Source organism: Aptenodytes patagonicus, chromosome 2 (genome assembly GCF_965638725.1).
Source record: "Aptenodytes patagonicus chromosome 2, bAptPat1.pri.cur, whole genome shotgun sequence".
Classification (NCBI taxonomy): domain Eukaryota; kingdom Metazoa; phylum Chordata; class Aves; order Sphenisciformes; family Spheniscidae; genus Aptenodytes; species Aptenodytes patagonicus.
In genome coordinates, this window is record NC_134950.1 from 100358608 (window position 1) to 100379256 (window position 20649).

General features: G+C 42.5%; 1 protein-coding gene across 4 annotated transcripts in view; it reads left to right on the forward strand.

Annotated features, from left to right (window-relative positions):
* The first annotated feature begins 1239 nt into the window (after nt 1-1239).
* The window catches only part of NUP153 (nucleoporin 153), a 45572-nt gene continuing 26162 nt past the window's right edge, over nt 1240-20649 (forward strand). For 3 of the 4 annotated variants that reach the window (XM_076330570.1, XM_076330573.1, XM_076330572.1), the window contains exons 1-3: nt 1240-1338; nt 16972-17188; nt 19446-19694. In XM_076330570.1, coding sequence (XP_076186685.1) covers nt 1240-1338; nt 16972-17188; nt 19446-19694 — 565 coding nt within the window. The remainder of the gene's footprint in view (nt 1339-16971; nt 17189-19445; nt 19695-20649) is intronic. The other variant, XM_076330571.1, reaches the window with a different exon arrangement.

Consider the following 20649-nt stretch of genomic DNA (forward strand, 5'->3'; position numbering starts at 1 on the left):
CTTTACTTTTAGTAGAATAAAAAAAAACTTAAATAATTTAGCTTTTTAAAATTTGTGCGAGAAATGCATTCTTCCTCTTGTTTTGAGGAAGAAAAGGCTGTGTTGAAGCTTTGTTTCCACCTGCTTCCGATCTGCCCAAATGAGCGGTGGTAGACCTGCGGACAGTCGTTCCTATTGCTCACGCAAATTTACACGCGGTTTACAGCGGCACGCCGAGGCAATGCCGCGTACCTCCCCGTGCCGTTGCCGAAGCTTTCCTGCCGCCTTCCCCGCGCTGCCCTTCGCCGGCTCCCCGGCAGGGACAAGGGAAGCCCCCGTCCCGTCACGCCCGGCACAGGGTAGGTAAGCTGTGGCCCCGGGGAAAGAACACCGCCAGGACCGCCGGAGCGCCGCGGGAAGAGGGGAGAAGGCGGAGGAGAGCTGTCCGCGCCAGCGCCGCCGCCTCCGGAGCTCGCCCCGGCGCTTCCTAACTCCGTCACAAACCTCCGCTCTCAGCCTTCGAGAGCGCCCTGAGCCGCGCTCGTTCGCGGCCCGGGGGTGGAATTTTTCCCGCTTCCCTCTGCGGGTCCCGGCAGGCCAGCGAGGGCTTTTCCCGCGCAGCCGGCCCGGCCCTGCCCGCGGAGGACGGGATCGCGGCCGCGTTGCGGCCCGGCCCGGCCCCTCCCCCTTCCCTCGAGCGGGCGGTGCCCAGGCGCGCGGGGGCTGCCGGGCGGCCCCGCTCTTGTGACGCAGCCCGCGCCGCTTAGTGACGCGCGGCCGCCCGGGCGGGCGCCGTGTGGTTGGTCGGCCGGAGGGGGGGAGGGGTGCGGCGGCTCGGCCGCGAGCGAGCGGGCGGGCAGTACGGGGCCGGCCGGCGCCGGAGAGCGCGAGCGAGGAGCGGGCGAAGGGCGCGCGCGGGAGCGCAGAGGGACGTGAGACGGAGCGCGCGCGCGCGCCCGCGAGAGAGCACGAGCGAGCGAGCGCGAGGGGTGGCGCGGCGGGGAGGGGCAGGCCGCGGAGCCCCCGCGCCAGGCCGCGCGGCGCGTGGCGGGCAGGAGCGGCGAGGAGGCCGGGCCGGGGCAGGCCGGGCGCATCCCTGTGGAGGCGGTGACAGCGCCGCGGGGGGAGCGCGGCCGGGCCGCAGCGGAGGAGCGCGGCCGCACGAGGCGGCCGGCGGCGGGGGCCGGGCCCGGCGCGCGCGCGGCGGAGCCGGGGCAGCGGTGGGGGGGGAAGGGGGCAGCAAAGGGGCCGGATCCCATCATGGCCTCGGGCGGCGGCGGCGGGGTCGGCGGCGGCAAGATCCGGACCCGGCGGTACCACCTGGGCGCCGCGAAGCCTCCCTATGCGAGGAGCAAGCAGGTGAGGCGCGGCGGCGGGACGCTGCGGGTCACCCCGGGCGGGCGGCCCCTTCCCCTGTGCCCCCCCCCCCCCATTCCCTTGGCGCCCCCTCAGCGGCGGGAGGCGGCCCCGCGCGGCGGAGCCGCCCCTCCTCCCCCCCCCCCCCCTTCCTCCCCCCACGTGAGAGGCTTTGGGCCGGGGTTTCCCGGTGGAACGGCCCGGGGGGTGGGGAAGGGTTTCCCGCCGGGGCCGCGGGGATTGTGGGATTTCCGGGCGCTCGCCCCGCTCCCGCTCCGCCGGCAGCCCCGGCCAGCGGGAGGATCCTCGCCTCCCTTTTGTCTCTCGCCGGGCTGGGGGAGATGCCCCCGCTCGGCAGGGAGCAAAGGCGGGAGGAGGAGGCGGCTGGGAAGGGGTAGGTGCTCCTTCCCCCGCCGTGCGCCTCGCAGCCCCGCGGCTGGGGTGGGCTGGCTCCCCCTCCGCGGGGTGATCGTTTTGTCTCCGGGCTGTCCGATTCCTCAGCGGCCCTGGGACGAACACCAGAAGGAGTTAATCTGTGCTTGCTGTCCGCATGCACCCGTCTCAGAATGAGTCTCCCTGGTTAAATCGGTACTGGGTTACCAAGTGTAGTTACTCCTCAGATTTAAGTGCATCGCTTCTAATATTTGCCTTTCTTGACAAGTTTCGAATTGCAAATGAGTTTGTGAGGGTGCTATGTAGTTAGGCATCTTCGACTGTTTTTTTGTAGGATGCTGCATGCAGAGCCCTCAGGTCTGCATCTGGTAGTTTCCTCAGTCTCTTGCCTGTGCCTAAACGTGCTGATGCAGTGCAAGTGAAACGTAATTCATAAGGCATTTGTTCTCCTTTGTATTATAGGGTAGAGTAGATGGATAACAAAAACCAGTTTGTAAATTGCGACACAAAAATCCCGTGCCATTTAGAGTGGCTGGAGGGAAAGAAGCAGAGATCTTCCCCAATTACTGTTTGCTAAGAAACGTCAAGATGCCCGGAGACAGTGCTCTGGAAATGCCTTCCACGTGTATTTATGAACCTGAAGTTGACTGTTCAGCCAAAACCTTTACATTATTAAATCGGTAACATAAGCTAGGGGATTGAATATTATGTGCAAAATTGAGGGATTGTTATGCACGAGTTGTTGCTCAGTTAGTTTTTATTATTTGGGAAGTACTACGCTTAGTCTTTTATACAGTACACTGATCAGCAGCGTTGTCCTTGTAAACCTAGCATGGTGACGCTTCATACAAAGGATCACTGCACTTAGAGAGCAAATGTTGAAAGCTCTTATGTGAATGATAGAATAATGTTGAAATTACCACGTTGCATGTGTTGATACTATGTAGATAACCGAAACCTTCTGCATGAATTTAAAATAATTGGCGTAGATGGTTTTCTGACTCTTCTATTGTCTGTTATCTCTGTGCGTTTTCCAGTAGGTTTATTTAAACAATGTGCCAAAGCAAACACGTGCTTGGGGATATCTGTGGGATTCTGCCCAGAGAATGGATACTGCAAATCGAATACGTAGATGAAATTAACAGTAATATATTGGGGAAAAAATAGTAATGATTAAATAAATAGGCAAACTGATAGATGACAGGTGTGCATTTGTTATAATGGATAGCTTTTTAACCCTATGCAGCTCGCTAACTTGCGTTACATAAAAAGATGAGCTCTGAGTAAATAGCTAAATTGGAATTAATCAACAAGTGTTCCTATTTTCAATATAGTGTCCACTCTGCAGAAGTATTCTGTGGTTTAGTGTTAATTGTCTCTCAGGAATGAATTTGGGAAGAGACAAAAGTGCTCAGTGCAATCTTGACATGAGGTTATACCTCTGATTCTGATCCCCCTCTCCCCTAACTATTACCAATAAGTAGGTTCATAGAAATATTTTAACAGAGCTGTTCTAGGTGCTTGCAGTCAAAACTGTGGTCCTGAAAACCCTCAGTCTCTTATCATCAAGCTCCGAAGGTGCCTAAGCACTGTACACAGTATAGCTAATAGCTTTAAAGTTCCTCGAATATCTGAATTTTTTTCCACTTGTATGAGAGACGATTAGCATGATGCCTGGCTCATGATTGTCTGCTTTCTGGATGTTGTTATTTTGCCATAGTCTCCTGGGGAGTTGAGTCAGGTGAGAATTCTCCAATCACGCCCAACACGTGCTACAGAGTCAGTCTTCTATAAAGTACAGAGGCAGCTTTAGAAGACAGTTGGAAGAGGAGGTGCTGCTGCTGCTTTTTAATGACTGTTAGCTAAAGCATTTGTCCAGAATGTGGTAGACCCTGCTTCAGATTCCTTTTTTTGCCTGGAAGGATCACCCTACATCTTCCACTTTCCGGGTGAATATCCCAGTTGCCAAGCTGCGTGTTGTCTTCAATTCTCCTGGCTGAAGCTGTGTTACTATCCAGAAACAGAATGCATGATTCGCTGAGACAGAAAGAGCGGGTATAAGATGATGTTGCCCTTCAAGGCTGGAGGCATGCAGGCTCTGATTCTTGATTTCAGAAGTTATTTGTTTTATGTTAGATGTTCCTTGGAGCAAACATGCAAAGCCCAATATTTCCTGCCCTTTTCCCCCCGGGTGCCTGATGATTAAACTTTAGAGCTGTGCTGCATTATGTTAGTGTGTGTGTTTTTTTTAAAATCTAGAGCCTTTTTTTAAACCAGCCTCAAATAGGAAAGGTGAGCAGATGCTGTCTGAAAGAGAAGACACTAACTTGCAGCATGCATATTCTCCTGAAAGATGGAGATAGGGGTACAGATTCCCCCACTAGTGAAGGAACTAAACCATGGTATTTTCCCGTCTGAGCTACCATCCTGCCTTCTAAAAAGTGCACTGTCAGCAGCTATATTATTTAACAAACAAAAAGTAGCAGCACTGCTAAGTAAAGATGGTATAGACTCACCCACCATGAAAGTTTGTGGGGTGGGAATCCTCAGAAAGAAAAGAGCCTTTTTGTATCTACGTTGGGCGTTCTGGGAGTAGAATGGAGGAGTCCTTCCCTATTGACTGTGCTTTCCTAGTGGCTAAATGTTGACAGCTCCACGCTGAATGTGTTGACTTTAGATGAGGCCGTGCTTAGCATGCTACCTGTTTACTCAGCCATCTCATGCTGAAATATCCAGGCTCCTTCTGTACCATGTAAGGAGCTTAGGCACTTGGGTTAAAATTACAGCTTCTTTGAGAGCTAAGCACATGCCAGCGAGGGAGCTGTTGCGTCCAACATCTGGGTTTCATCTTCCGGATGTGGCCCCATTGCTTCTAAATGCTGGTTTGTCCTAGTCATTTAGGTAGGCTGATGATTGGAATTACTGGTGTGGATGTGTTAATGGGATGAGTGTTTGCATTGTTGACTTATTAAACAGCTTCTAGTATAGTATCTGTATGTTCCTATTGTTAATTTTATGCTTGGTTTTGCGTGTGTGTGTGTGTGTGCTGGTTTAGCCTGGAATAGTGCCATTCTCATCCAGGTAACATACAGATTTCGAAGATTCTAAATGTGACTTATAGGAGAAGAGACTAAAGGAACTTTTTTGGTTATTTTTTATGTGATAATTAACCTTTCAAATGAAAGTGTCAGAGAACTTTGGCTCTCCTGGACTTTTAAACTCATACAAGCAGATTTAAGCATGAGAAAAAACAATTAACTGAAAAGTCTTTATAACCTTCCCATAAACCTGTATGTTTATGTTAAGCTTCAGCTTAGAGCTGTTTGATGTTAGCGATAATATTTGTAGATTGAAACTTCTGCTGGGGAGCGATACGTTTTTGTTTTTTCTTACGTGTGTACGTGCCAGTGCATATTTATAATGTAGATGTGCTACACTGATACACAAGAAAACAGTCCAAAGATATTTTCCTTGATGAAACCGGCATAAGTTTCTGCATGTTTGTAGTTGGTCTTGTGCTGATGTAGTTAGGATATTACCTGAAAGAGGGGACCAGAAGGCCATTGAAAGGCACATTCGCTGGTCCTGGTCATGAAAGCCCCTCTGGATTGGTGAGTTTCACAGTCAGTTGAGACATCATGTAAGAGTCTTCCCAGACAGAATAGCTACAGGATCGGGAACTTAAACTATATGCAGCAATGCCTAAATCATTACATTGTTACCTGCTACTGTCTTGAAGGTAGGCCAATTGTAAAATATTGTTTGATGTATGCATGGGATTTTCTTGGTGGGCAGTGACTGCAGGCAGCGGGCAGAAGGAATCCTATAAACCACCAAGTTTATTTTGGGAGGAAATTTTGAAACTCTCATGCTAAAGAGTTCCTAGAGTATCATACTGAGTAACGTAAACTAGGTAATGTTTCATAAACCTGAAGCAGGAAAATATCAATCAAAAAAATCTTTATTAAGAATGTCCATAAGGCCCTACACAAGTATAATTGTATTGGTTTAACTCCTATCAATAAGATTGCACCTTGAAGCATGCTTAGGTGGTTGTGTTTATATTTGTATGCATCTCTCTGCTTGTTTTCGTTTAGTAGTAGGCTAGCACATTGAGCTAAATATGAATAGATTTGAAGAAATGTTTAATGTGTATTTAAAGATTTGTTTTAAAAGCATGGGATAGTAGTTAACATCAGAGGTTTTGTTTCTGTCCCAGCAATATCAAATTGCATTAGCAAAACAGATGTTTAAATGTGGTACATGGCTAAACAAAAATGTATCCTAGTTGGGAAGAACTTTTTAAACTGAGATATTGACAGTTTTCTCTCATTTAGGCTAACTGTACTGTCAGTGGTACAACAAATTGTAAACGATGATTGCTATAGCATTTTATTAATATTTTGGGGTTTGTCTTTCAAAGTGTTGTCATGACAGCCTTGGAGGCTGTGAAGCATTGGAGAAAAACAGTATTAGTGAGCAGTATCTTAGAGGAAGAAAAAAGCAGATGAAATAATTGACTGTGTTAGCTGGGACACTGCAAATTGCCTTTGGTTGCTGGCAGCACATCACTTCCTCTGAGTTATTTATTCCTCCAGTCAGTAATTAGAACCGGTTCTTGCCTCCGTGCCGTGAAGGAACTGAGCTGCTGCTGATTCTAAGGACTGTGAGAATACAGAGTTCAAAATCTCTTTTGCTTGCCTAAAAAAGTTTGAGCAGAGCTATTTCAGATCGGTGCAGATGCGGGCTACCATAGCATCGTGTAACAAATTCATAACACAGTGGACAATAAAGTGGTTGGAAAATTAGTGGGACCATTGACCTCAAAGGGTTGTAATCAGCAGTACAAAGTTCCAGTGGCAGCCAATTGCTAATAGAGCCTCTCAGGGGGGTTGATATTGGGGCTGAAACTGTTATATGTCTTTATTAACAACCTGGGATGAAGGAATGGCATGCATCCTCAACAGGTTCCCAGATGATACCAAACCTGGAGGAATGTCAGCCCCATTGTATGCTGAAGGGTAGGGCTGCCGTTGAGGGATCTCGACAGAAATGGGTTGCCAGGAACGTCAGGAAGTTTGGCAAAGGCAAATGCTAAGTCCTTCATCTGGGACAAAACAACCCCACATACCTGCTGGACAGCAAGTTGAACCTGAGCCAGCAGCATACCCTTGAGGTGAAGAAGGCCAGCTGCATACTAGGTGGTATTAATAAGAATGTGGGAAGGATGTTGAGGGAGGTGGTTTTTCTCCTCTATTCAGCACTTCCAGGACTGCATCTGGAGCATTGTGTCCAATTTTGGCCTCTCCAGTACAAAAAAAGATGTTGACATGCTGGAGTGAGTCTAGTTGAGGGCTGCCAAAATGATTAGGGGGCTGAGGCAAACGGTTGAGAGAGCTGGGTGTGTTCAGCTTAGGAAGAGCAAATACCTCAACAAGAGCATAGAGAAGGAGGAGCAAGGCTCTTCTAGGAGGTTCATAGCAATAGGAAAAGAGACAACGGACTCAATTTGCAAAAATGGAAATTCTGATTTCGTATTAGGAAAAATCTTTTAACTGTGAGGATAGCCAACATGTTAGAAGAACTGCCCAGAGAGGTCTCCATCCCTGGAGGTGCTCAAAACCCAGGTGGACACAGCTATGGGCGACCTGCTGTTCTTGGCCCTTCTCTCAGCAGAAGGCTGGAGCAGGTGACCTCTGGGGTGCCATGCAGCCTCTGTGTGTGCACGGTTCTGTCAGTGCTGCTGTTGGACCACAGAGCACGCACAGACATGTGGTTTCAGCGTAAATGTCAATGTTACTCTATGTCGGTGATCCTTTTGTTGGTCTGTCCTCTAATTCTGTCTTCAGGGCTATGCTGCTTTTTGAGTGAAGAAATAATGCCTCCATCTCACTGTTGCATTTTACATAGAGCAAATTGCAAGGTTGTTCTCAAGAAGAGAATAGGTAAGAGGCTTTTCTCTAGGGTTGCTGTTTTCCAGACTATTTTTTAAAAATGTCTTCTGTTTTTTTAGTGGTAGGTCATGTGATATGCTTTTTCATTTTTCTGCTGTTAAATTGCAAAAACTCTGTGGGTTTTTTGCTATCTTTAATGTTCTGTGTAATCAATCCAGTATTTATTGTGTAGCTATTGTACATCTACAGTATGTTGAATAGTGATATTTATAGTCATGAGAGAAGGGGGAGGAGATGTTCGTCAGTATACGTTTCTTGGTAGGTACTACTAAGACAACATAATGAAAACTCTCCTCTGTGCTTTTTGTAACATACAATATAAGTCGACAATGCTGAAGAATTGTTAAGTGCCCACAATGTTTTTTTAATGAAGAATTCTAGCCATTAGGCAGAATTTTTTATTACTTTTTAGGGTATTAAATGACTTATCTATGGAGTTTCATGAACAGCTGCCCTAAATTTGGACATATTTCTTATTTTCCCTTGTACAGATCTCTTGTGCCAGGTATCTTCCCTTCTTGCCACTACATTCCATATTTTATTTTATTTTTATTTATAGTGCTGCTTCAAAGTCTTGACTTGCTTTCTCCTTATGCCTAAACAGGTCTTATCTGCCTGTTATAACTGTCTAATTGAAGGTACAATTTAAATACACCTTTTAAGCCAAAGAGATGTTAATTTTGCTAACAGTTGAGCCACTTGAAGGTAGTGTTATTCATAGCTATTTATCACCACCTCCGGTGGGAGATTGTTAGACCCCCAGCCTTGTTGGTGGAAGGGACAGGGCAAGTACTCTCTAAACCCCTTTAAGCCAAGTCAGTTGGACCAACTTAAAATTGAGTGAAGGCAAGTATGAACTAGCTTGTTTGACTTTGCCTGAAGCATAAGTAGTTTTGCAACTTGCTGATACAGTATTTGTCATTGTGGTATTCCAGATTACTGTACTGATTAATTAAAAGATCTTTTCTTAACTACGAGATTTGCTTTTGTTTGTTTTTGTTGGAGAGTTTACAAATACATTCCCCTTCTTTTCACAAGAAAAGGCTTTAAATGTTTTTTCTCCCCTTTGTCTAGGAAATGCGATAGCATGAAAGCTTTCATATTCGAGCAGCAGTACTAATATTTCCAAGGGGGGAGTTTCCTTTGAGTTTCTTAACTCATCTCATAATTGCATGTTGCATTTAATTACAGTGCCTTTGTGTGTGTTTGGCTCGGTTATGACCACTATGTTTTTTAAAGTAAGCATAAGTTAATCTTTACATTCACCTTTGCTGGGAAAAAATGTGTATGCCAACACATGGACACCAACATGCACTCAAGTCCTACAGCTACAGTTTTAGCACACGCACTAGCTTTGCGAATTCCTGTGCCAGTAGAAAATTTTCCTTCTCCTTTCTGAGGTTGTTTATTATTGTCTCCATAGCTCTGCTGTTGGAAAGAGTTGCGTGAGAGTATCATGGAAAGCTGGCTGACTTTGCTTTTAGTTATGATTGTATTTTGAATCAAACTCTTTTTTGAAGCAGATGAGTCTCATGACTCCTTCCCCTCTTAGAGCTCAAGGTCTGGTGACCTCCAAGATTAAAGTAAGCCAAACAAAGAGTTAAACTGTTCAACTGGCGTTTTCTTTGACACTGCATTACAGGTCTAGTGAGGCACTGAAATATTTATGATAACAAAATAATAAATTGGCGATGAAAAACTATACCAGTATGTGCAAGCCTGTAATACAGGTGCATTCGTAGTTTAAGTCATCCTGAGCTAAGCAGATGTAAACAACGTTTAAACTGGTTTAAATGTAGGTGTATTAGGGAATTACTGTGGTGCAACAAGATACGTGTTAAATTTAGCTATAACAGTGCACCTGTTCTAATGTCAACCCTTAGTATTTGTTATTAAACTTATTTTACAGAGTTGTAGAATATATACAGATTTGTAGATGCCATTACCTTCAATCACTAAAAAATAGTCTCTGTGTGCAATGGCAATTTTTCCTGTTACTGGTAAGAGAACAGTGTTTGGAGATATTGGTTATATATTTGTTAGATGCTCTTGGTTCTGTCGTTTGAGCTGTGATGAAAAATTGTGGCCAGAAGGACACTGCTGCCCCTTATGACTGAAGATTGGTGTCCTGCAGCAGAGGTGAGCCTACCTTGGCTTTACAGTTTCAGAATACTACCTTAAAATGTCAAAGAATATAACAACAGCTGCTGCTGCAGCTAAAGTAGCTGTGCCTGAGAATCAGTATTTTAGTTTCTCCTGGGCACCAATTCTTACATTTTTAAATCTAGTCAGGAAGTGTATGCAGCAGGGTTAACTATTTAAAGTAAATGCAGATTCTGCTGGTTTAGATGAATTGTGAGGTTTAACTTTCATATGCTAGACAACGTCTATGTATGACACTTAAAAAGTAGGAAGGCTTTGAGTTTTCCTAAAAATATCAGATGATCACAGAGAATAACTAAAGATGATTCTTTTGTTACGTCATTATAACTTATGTGTTCAAGTTTGTGAATAAGATAACATAGTGAATGTGCAACAGGATTGACGTGTTACATTTTGCAAAACCACTAGCACGTTGTATTACCAGCTCAGTTTGTAGATCAGCACGGATAGAAAAGATATTTCAGAGGGAGCATGAGAGTACTTTGCTATCTTTTGCTAACACCACATTTAATTTAAAAATTTAATTCCAGTCGTCTTGTTTGAAGATTGTGATTTACTTTGGAGTGCCACTCCAAAGTGGCAAGGATGAAATTTTGTAGCAGTAAGTACTTAATTTTGTGAAATATGCTTCAAGTTATCTATAAAGCCTTGTCTGCACTACAAAGCATTGGACACGGGGATGGACATTAGTCAGCTGTGAGTTGCCTTTGCATGGCATTTAACCATTGCTTCAGGAGTTGTTGCAGAATTTGGCCTGCCCTTGCTTGAGTTTTACATACATAATGTGTCCTCACTACTATGTGCCATAGATTAGCCTGTGATACCATGTTTGTTTGTGCGTGCTTTTAGGCAAAGTGGCAGTGAAAATATTTAATCCGTTGCTGGGAGCCTAGGATATTATAGGAGGTAGCAAATTTGTAGTATGCGGTATGATACCTTGAAAGCTTTTGTATGCATAGACTTCTTATTTACCGTAAATGCAGGAAAGAGGAAGAGATTGCCATTTCTATTATCAGTTATGTTTGGTGATGTTGAAATACTGTAATGAATTGGGTCTTGCTGTATAGAGAATACCTATAAATAAGATAGACAATTTTATGCCTAAACTGTGTATTTAAATCCTAAATATAAAATGTATGTTATCATACTTTGCTGCATCTGGTAACTTGTACTAATGGCCTTGTAAAGACCATCTGGTGCTACGGGAAATGTATTTCTTGATCATTCTCATTTTGAAAACTTTAAACTTCTTGTCTGTGCAGTTACGTCAGAGTTTGTTATCCTGATGCCATGTTGTTTTAGCTATTGTTGTGTACTTGTTCAGTAAAAATAATTGGTTTAGACTACAGGGTTCCCTTACAGGGAGAGAAAAAGAGTCTGAGCAGCATTTCAATTAATGTAATTCTACGTACTGTCTATGAAACTTAGCTGCAGGCACACTGCATAAGTGCAGCAGTCTTTCAATAAAAAAATACTAATTGTATTTGGAGTCCCTTCTTAAATTAAGACTGAACTCCTTTAAAAAACTGCTTGCAAAGTTGTAAGTGAAAATAGTCTCCTTAATCTTACCTTTTTTGGTTTTGATGCTGATAGATTTCTGTCTCAAAGTGTAACACTGAACGTATGCTCAGTGATTTACAGCATCCATCGCTGATCGCTGCTGAGGATTAACTAGAGCCTAATGTAGCGCTTCCTACAAGGAAGGAAGAAAGGTGCCTTGTACTTCGCGCTCTCTTTTGTAATGTTGTCACTGTGTCAACTAAAGGTGTGGACAAAACTTGAGATAAAACCATTCAGTGTCACAAGGATTTAACCTAGTAGGGTAGACACCAGTTTATCTATCGGAGCATACGCTGGCTTTTTGCACTCAGATGGAAGTGATAATGATGGGTACAGATGTGCAAGCAGTGCCAAAATGTAAAACAGCACCTGAATTTCCCTGGGATGTTTATTCTAAAGCTAACTAGACTTAGGAAAATAAGGCTCACTTCAAGCAATGAGAAGGAAATACACTGGCATCTGGAATCATAATCCCTTCTTCATGATTTTTAGAAATAAATCTGAACTAGTCCACTTGCCTCAAATAAAATTGTTGGGTTTCAAATGTTACATAATTAATGACATTCCTGTAACATATTGTTCATATTAAGTCATAAGTTTTATTGTCTTTTTTCTAAATGGAATATCAAACTCTGCTGTCCTACGTCCAAATTGAAACCACTCCCTAAACAGCAAAAGTAGAGTTAGTTTAAGCCAGTCTAAGTCTGTGCTGCTGCAAGAGTCAGTCATATCTTGTTTTCCATTTCTATTCCTGCTTTTGTATCGGCACCCATGCAGCCACATGGTGAGCTGGACCAGCGACCTGATGGCCCTGAGGGGTAGCCCTGACCGTCACAGTCTATAGACAAATTTTTGGCTGGATCTATTTGATAGAGCCCCGATACAGTTTGTCACTTGGCTGCGTGTTTGTGCTAGCGGCAGCACAAGGGAAGGGTGAGATGAAGAGGAGAAAGGGACAATCTCTTTAATGGCAGTATGGACACAGGATGGTTAAAAGAAGGGAGAAGTTTTGTTTCTTCTTCCTCTCGTCCTGGCTGCCTGATCTTGCTCTCTCTTGGGCCAGTTCTGGTGCGCTGAGCCAGTTGAACTCATTAGTCCAGCGGAGAAGCATGTACTTTTTGTCAGATTAATGAATTCAGCTAGTATGGAGAGTAGCCTGCTATGCACCAGAGCTAGCATGAGGTAACTGTGGGGGATGGAGAGAGCACGAAAATTCCTTTTTGATGGTTGGAAGTGGTTAGATTGATCTGCTCTATCTCAGTGAACTTCACCGTTAGGTGCAGGTTTTCTTTTTGAGGACTTACTGATTCATATGTGTTAATAACTTGAACTTTGAAATGGGAAACAAAGAAATCTCTGAGAGGCCTGGAGGTAAAAACTTGATGCTTTTCAGAGGTGTGCATCCAGTGAAATGGAAATTAGCTCTTTTATCTGGTTGTGTATTTTGCATCTCTGACAAATTCATGTTAGTGTATGACCTTTACATAATTTATATATAATTGTCTTAGTATGTCCTGTGTTGTATAGTGGGATTTACTTGAGGCGCTCAGACTGAAATCAACTCAGTTACAAAAATAGATGTTTTCCAGTAACGCATCATTGCTGAGTACTCCTGCCAGCACTTTTTCCCCCCTATGCTATATGAAAGACCCTTACGAGCTGGGAAAACTGTCCTATTCCGTAAATATTTTTGGCCAAGAAATAGCCTGCTTTTAAGTTTGGAAGTCGAACTGTGACCATAACCTATTGATTTTTCTTTCTTTATATAAATCCTTTGAAGAAATGATATTTTAAAGTAGTAAATTATGACGCCTGTTTGTTTACTGGTTAGTATTTCTATCTACGTATCTTTTACTTAGAATTGCATCTCAAGGCAATATGCATTGAGTAACTGTAACTGTAGTTACTGTTGCTGTGGTGTTTGTATACATAGACTTAGATATATCTAGCAGAGCTGCAGACACTTAGGATGATGCACAGAATTTGAAAATCTGTTGTAAATATCTACCCCTAAGCTACTGGATCTTTTCAGTGGATTTTTGTTTTGTTCTGCTTTCCTGTTGATATTTTAGGATGAGAATAGAGTATGAGTGCATTTAAGATGAGCAGACAACTGTTGGTACTGACAGCAGCTCTCAAACTGCTGAAATCAGTCAGTCAAAGACTAAAACACATTCATGGACTAAAACGCTGCTACGCGCAGTCGGGATTGCCCCGTGGCATCTTCTGCCCTTTCACAATATTAAGTTTGGTGCCTCTGTGGCCTGTAGAAATGAGGAGTTATGAGCGTTAAAGCTGCATGCCAGTGCCGCTTGCTCCGCTCCCAACCTGGGGTTGGGAGCTAGAAGAGTTTCTGTGCAGTAGTATGTTCGGTGTAGCTGTAGTGAATGAAGGCGTTCAGGAAGGGACCGGTACATAATTGTGGCACGAGGAGTTTGGGAACTGAGCAGTCAGCTTAGATTTTGATGGAGGAATAAGCCTGTTAGAGTTGTCTTGTGCTGTGTCTTTTGTATTTCACCTCTGAAGATCTGTTTGCGTCAATGTGATGTGCGGTATCCTTGTCAGCCTTCTAGAAGGACTAATGATGCCTGTGTGGGGAGATGGTAGCGCTAGGGAACCCGGGATGGACAAAGTATAGAGCTGGTGGCACAGGAGCAGTAGAGGGAGAGTGCTCTGCTGCTGACAGGGTAGGCTTGTGTTGCATGTGCAGGGAGAGGGAAAGGGTGTTCAAACACATGTGCTGAAGTTGAAGAATAAGAAAACTAAAAGTTAGGGTAAGATTAAAATGCCAGCTTTAAAGACAGTGTAAGGCATGACACTTTGCTGAAATGCCCTGGCAAGAATATGGAGTGTGCATGTTTAAAAGTGTAGTTGGTCAGTGGTACCTTAACTGCCTGACTTGGACAGGAATCCAACCATGGTGCTTTATTGATTGGCTTTCAGCTGTGATGGGCAGGTAGGAGATGCCATAAGGAAATTTTCATTTTTCTTGACTTTTTTTTTTTGTGTGTGTGTGTGTGTGAATGGGCATATCGGGGGTGTGTGGCTTACTTGAAGGGGGGAGGTGGGTTTTTTTAGCAAGATCTGTGTTTGATGATGGCTCGTTCATAATGCCTGCATAAGTTCTTTCACAGTGCCTTTAATCAATATTTTCATTTTGCAGACAAAATGGAGATGCGTTTCTGTGTATTTTGCTTTTCCTTGCTTTGTCACTAAGCCAGCAGTATTCTGGAGCATAAAACTATGCTTCTTGTCTTCCACTGTGCCTAAGCCAGATGGAGCAGGCTATTGGTACTTGCTACAGGAGTGCCAGCTCCTGGATTGGTTTGGGAAGTTACCCTGTGTTACCCAGCTGTCTTAAAGTGCTGATGATGTGGAGAATGCTAGCAAGGCTGCCATATGCAAGAAAGGGTCAAACCAGTCTAGTTTTAGATATGGATGGTAAAATGTCATCTTGGTTAATTATTAGTCTAGCTAGATTCTCCAGTTACTCATTTGGATTACTAATGATTGGGTGTTTATTCGTCTGGATGCCTACGACTTCTTCCATCTTTAGCCTCAGGTAGCTTTCAGTCCTGGGAGGATTTCTTCAGCAAGAGAATCATTCAGGCCTATTTTATGGCCAATAATATCTATTCTTTGATGGAGAAACTCGCTAGCAATACTGAATGCAGTAGTGCTTAGCTTTTTGGAAGGAGCATTGCCTTGGATGCAGTTTGTGTCCTGACCATTTGCTCATTTTGGCAAATGTTAACTCCTGTGAGTTCCCGATATGTTTATATATATTTATTCATAGCCAAATATTTGCCCCAAAAAAGGGGGACAGTGTGTCACAGGGAAAGGTGGAAATGAGGGGCTGGGGATAAAGTAGGGACTGCCTCTTTGCTGGTACCGTGCACCTAACTGTTTGTGAACTCTGGTATTACATGCAGTTAGTAGTTTTTGTTGGAAAGCTGAGGCTTAGTAGTTATGTAGAATAGCAGCAACATCCTGAGCATGGCATACTTTTGTGCATCTTAGTGTGGCAATTGTGATGGATGCGTTTATTATGCTGTATTCTGTCTGGTTTAAACTGTCCCTGGATATTTATTTTGTCTTTGTGCAAGTACAAGATTAAATTACAGATCATTATGAAAAATGTCAAATTGTAAATCAAGACGACTTACTTTCTGTGAAAAGACTTTTTGTTTTCTACCTTCTCTTCCTCCTCTTTCCCCGCCCCCCTCTTAACTCCAGATTCAAGAGTGTCTAATTTGTTTATAACTCCTGTAAGTTGGTATTTGCATTATCATGTATGAAAGACTTGAATAAGTGATATGGGCTTCTTTTTTTGTTTGTGTGCTAAATGTTTTAAGAAAGTTGAATACAGCAGAGTTCTTGTTTCAGAATTGTTTACTAGACTGTAACTATTACATGTTCAAAGAATATTCTCAATTTTCTACACCTGAATAATAATTTTGACTAGAAAATTTTGTTGCCTAAACCTGGAAAAATATCAAATTACCTTGCCAGAGCCTTTGGTACATGTGTTAGCAACTGACAATGGAGTTCAACAAAAATCTGTTTAACTCTTGTTGCTTTTCAGTTTCCAAAGTGTTGAATTGCTGAGTTAGCTTTCACTTTTGCTTGCAGCTTGCAGAGTTTAGCAGCTGGTTCTGTGGCAGCAGTCAGTGTAAGAGGGAGGGAGCTCCATGCTGCAAGCGATCTGCTGTGCGGCGTTGAGATTTGACAGGAAGGTGTGTTGAAATGTTGAGGGCGTGATGGGGAACAAGTGACTGCCTAAAACAAAATGGTAAATAAGTATTTCTTAAACGTAGAATGTAAGCATTGCAAATAACTGGTATATGTCAAAATGGAAATGGCTTTTATGTATTCAGTAAATGCAGAATAGTAAGGTTTGGAGATCCAAAACTTTAACATACCATGAAATGAAATTTGATCAAAATGGATCTATTTAACTGTCCTGTAGTGAGGCATCTGTTATGCAACTATAGCTGTTTCTTCCAGGATTTCTTTCAGGATACCCTGACTGTTCAGAGCATAACAGTGGGTTTTTTTGATACACGTTGTTACTGCAGTTCAGCATTAGAAAAATTAGAAATATTTAAGTTCATTGATTTTAGCAGCTATTATGGTCATCACTATCACTGTAGATAATTGCTGAGCTTCTGTTTTTGATGGTTTTTCAAGAGAAGGCATTAAGAGGAGGAGTCCTTAAAAAAAGTACATACATCAGGAGTTATTTAGAAATAGAATTTCCTGATGACCTTGTGACTTGACAAGCCTCTGGTGAACTTTGGCTGAAATTTCAGAATTTTGAACATTGCCAAGGTCACTGGGAAGTGCAGAAACTGATAGGTTAGTAGTAAAGCAACGTTAGGTGAATTTTTGTCATGCGTGTCCCAGAAGTATAGAGATCCTATGTCAAGGATCAACCCCCTCTATCTTAAGATCTTGTCCTGAATATTTGCTGTCTAATGTCTGTCTTCAAGGTCTGTGCAAGGTTGCATCCCAGCGCGTGCTGTTGACTGTGTTTCTGTAATCAACAAGTGTTTTTTCTTTCAAGCAGGGAATCATTAGCAGAGTGACAGAATCTGTGAAAAACATTGTACCAGGATGGTTACAGAAGTATTTCAATAAAAGTGAAGATGAATGTGTAGACACAAATGAATCTACAAACCAGGAAGAGAATCCAGTAAACTATCACCATGATTATGCAAATGAAGATACCATAGTGATTGATGGGAGAGTCACGCCTGAATCAGCAAGAATTAATTTAGAAGGTATGTGAAAAATCATGTAGTATTCTGGCCATCTGTATTTATTCACAGATTTCTAGTTTTGAATCTAAATTTCTAAGGGAAGCTGGAAGGAGCGTTTTGACAGAATTTAAAACAAAAAAAAAACCCAAACAAAAAACAAAACACCAAAAAACCACACACACAAAACAAAACCAAAAAGCCCCAAAAAACCAAACAAAAAAACCCCAACAACTGTTTGTGAAACTGTCTTATCTTTAAACTGTAAACATAATCGCGAAACATACCGGAGGTTATCTTACAGCTCTTGGAAGTAATCAGTTAACTTCAGGTAGTCAGTTAGCCAGGTGCAAAATATTGGTAAGATTCATTTGCAAGTGTGCTGGGTTACATTTTCTTTTTAAAAGGTCTGGAATGAAAGTTTATCTAATTGCCTAAGGTAATAAAAACATTAATTTGTTTTGTTGTCCTCAAAGCAAAAGACCAGATACTAGAATGCCAGAGGAAAATTCCTTCTCATGTCCTGAATTTTTTTTTTTTCTTTCTCCTTTGGGCTTCTTCAATCAGTTTAGGAAAGTTCCTTGTTAGTTTAATGGAGAACTGGGGAACTTAGTTTATGACATTATTCTTTTTGAAATATTTGGTAACATTAAGATGTGTGCATGGCTAGCGTGGGGTCTTTGAAAACCTATTTAGACCCTTGGCAAAGAAGTTTGCAACCCCTTATTTTACTGTATAAAAGATTAATCTGTGTTTTATATCTATGCCTCTCACTGTTTCTGTAGTTCTCCTCTGTAAATTTGCATATGCCCTCATTTGAGTTTTTCTTAAATTAACAGTTTTGTGGAACTTAATTTTTAATAAGGAGAGAAGTTTTGTCTGAGCACACGTACATAACCATCTGTGTGGAAAGTCAGTTGCTTCTGTTGGCAGAATGAAAAATAATGAGGAAATACCTTTGTTACCAATGTCATCTAATTGTAAATAAGGAGGTTTATTGCCTTCTGTGTAGCTGTAGCTTGAGAATAAGTTTGGATAAAGGAATAGAGAAGGTCTTCATGAATGAGGAACATGTGTTGGCTTTCCTGAAGAACTGTGAAAGGACCTTTCAGTAAGAACAGCTGCACAGCAAACTTTCTAGCTCCAAGAAATCAGGAGCAGATGGACACCCTGGAACCTGTAGTAGCTTGTGTTGCAGTCTGTGGTTGTTGTAGACCAATCTTTCTTGCTATAGTTAATAATAAGATTTTTTTATTATTATTACTAGTATAATTTTAGAGAGCCTGTTTCTTCAGCTCTGAGGTACCAATGTGCTAGAGCCTGTATTCCTTTGCTTGGCCAGCCTTCAGCCTGAGAACGCTTTCTTTATCTCAAACAAGACAGTCCTAAAAATCTACCGGTGCTTTGGAGAGCTAATTACTAGTACTGCGGTGGTTATGAAGACTGAACTAGCTAGTTTAAGCTTCAGTGCAAATGTCAAGAGGATAGTGACTCAAAATCATGTTCATACCCAGAATTCCCAGGAGAGACTGTGGACTTACAGGGATATCAGGCAAGATATCCATTAATAGCTGTTCTGTTCATGTGGCAAGTTGGAGCTGTGAGACCACCTCTTGCAGGACACTGGCAGTGTTTACAGACCCTTTGGTTCATGAGGAAAAAATGCCCATCTTGCAACTGAGGCCACGATGCTTACTTGCCCTTTGTGCCAAAATCTCAAAAGTTAATGGGTAGGAGATAATGTTTTCCCTGTAGCATGACCTGATATGGTAGAATTTGGGAGGGGGGACAACGACACCAAAACAAACAAAACCCAAAAAACCTCTGCAAATACACATTTTCATGTTATGTATTCAGATTAACATCATGTTTGTTACAAGATTATATATATAAACTGCAGAGTTGTCTGTAACTTGCCATGTAATCTCAAATTTTGGAAAGCTTATTGCAAGCTTTGTCTGCAGAAGAAAGAATTTATACATGTTTGATTTAGTGAAAGGCCCAGTGTTAGAGCACTTGAGCATGGGGTCAGGATTTGGTGTTGTAAAACCTCATCGTTAACTACTTCTTAATGTGACATTAATACTTAGTATTGCAAACAGTGTTGCTGTTCTAATCAGACAGTTAGATGAAACCCTATCTGGGTGAGGAAGAAGTTAAATTCAGCTGCTCTATTTTTGTGCTTAGAACTTGGCAATAGCATGACTGTTGATAGAAAACAGGTTTTGGCTTTTGTGAGCTTGCCTATAGGAAAGCTAATTGTCTCCCTGTTCTTGTTTAGAACCATCCACGAGTAGATCTGCATTGAACTTCTCAGATGTGTTAACAAGGCCCTCTCTTCATCGAAGCCATTTGAACTGTACCATGTTGGATTCCACAGTACCACATTGTCAGCCGTCTACATCTTCTTCACTTGGCATTGGCAGTCCTGGACTGTCTCTTGTAAAAGAAATAAAAGATTCTACCTCTCAGCATGATGATGATAACATCTCAACAACCAGTGGCTTCTCCTCTAGAGCGTCTGATAAAGGTAATTTTCATGTTCTCAAATTGATTTTTTGGTAACATGAAGTACTTTGCATTCTTCAATATCCCACATCACCTTAGTAAATAAAGTAGGTGAATGTCAGCTTTGGATGTTAGAATTAAATTTAATTTTTAGTATTTTAGAAGTGTATAATCCTGTCACCTTTTTAATATAACCATGCTTTGGAATACATTTATGAGACCCTTATGTTACAAAGAGTCAGTGCTGATAAACATGCTTAGCTAGGTTATATGTAAATCTTGAACTGGGATAGTAGGAACTGGAGATGACTCGTGGTAGCTTGACAGCTGGGTTGATTGCTGAAAAGGAAGAGTGACTCAGAATATCTAACTGACAGCTGGTTAAATGTGAATAAATACAGGTGACAAATAGAAGCACAGGATGTTTTCCTGTGTTTTCACCAGGAGTCAGTAAAGGAACTATTCTGACTGAACAAGTTTTGGGCTGCTTTTTTGGCCTTTCTTGGTAGAAGGCATCGGTTGTCAATACTGCCATGTCTTTTGCTCAATTCAGTAAGAAATGTACACCATTTTAAAGTAAAAAAAATAAACATTGTATTGATGTAGATGGGGACCTAGGTGATTCCACTGAGAAAGGGCAAGCAGCAGGTTTGCAGCTTTTTCTAGCCCCCCCGTATAAACAGGGATTGAGGCATGCCTAGTAAGTTCTCTGGAGAAAGTATTTTTACAATTCAGAGGAGATGTTGCCAGGATTTAGCAATATAACTTGAGTTTACGAGAGCTTTCTGGTGTGTCTCCATAAAACATACATGGAAAATAGGTCGTTAACTCTGTTAGTTCAGCCTTTGGGGAATTTTTCAGGTTTAAAACCTGTGCAATTCTGACCTATGCTGGCTTCCAACATAGGAAAAACTTTGTATCATTATAGATGCACCAGTGTTTATGCAGCTCCCTTTTATTTTGCCATGAAAGAAGAA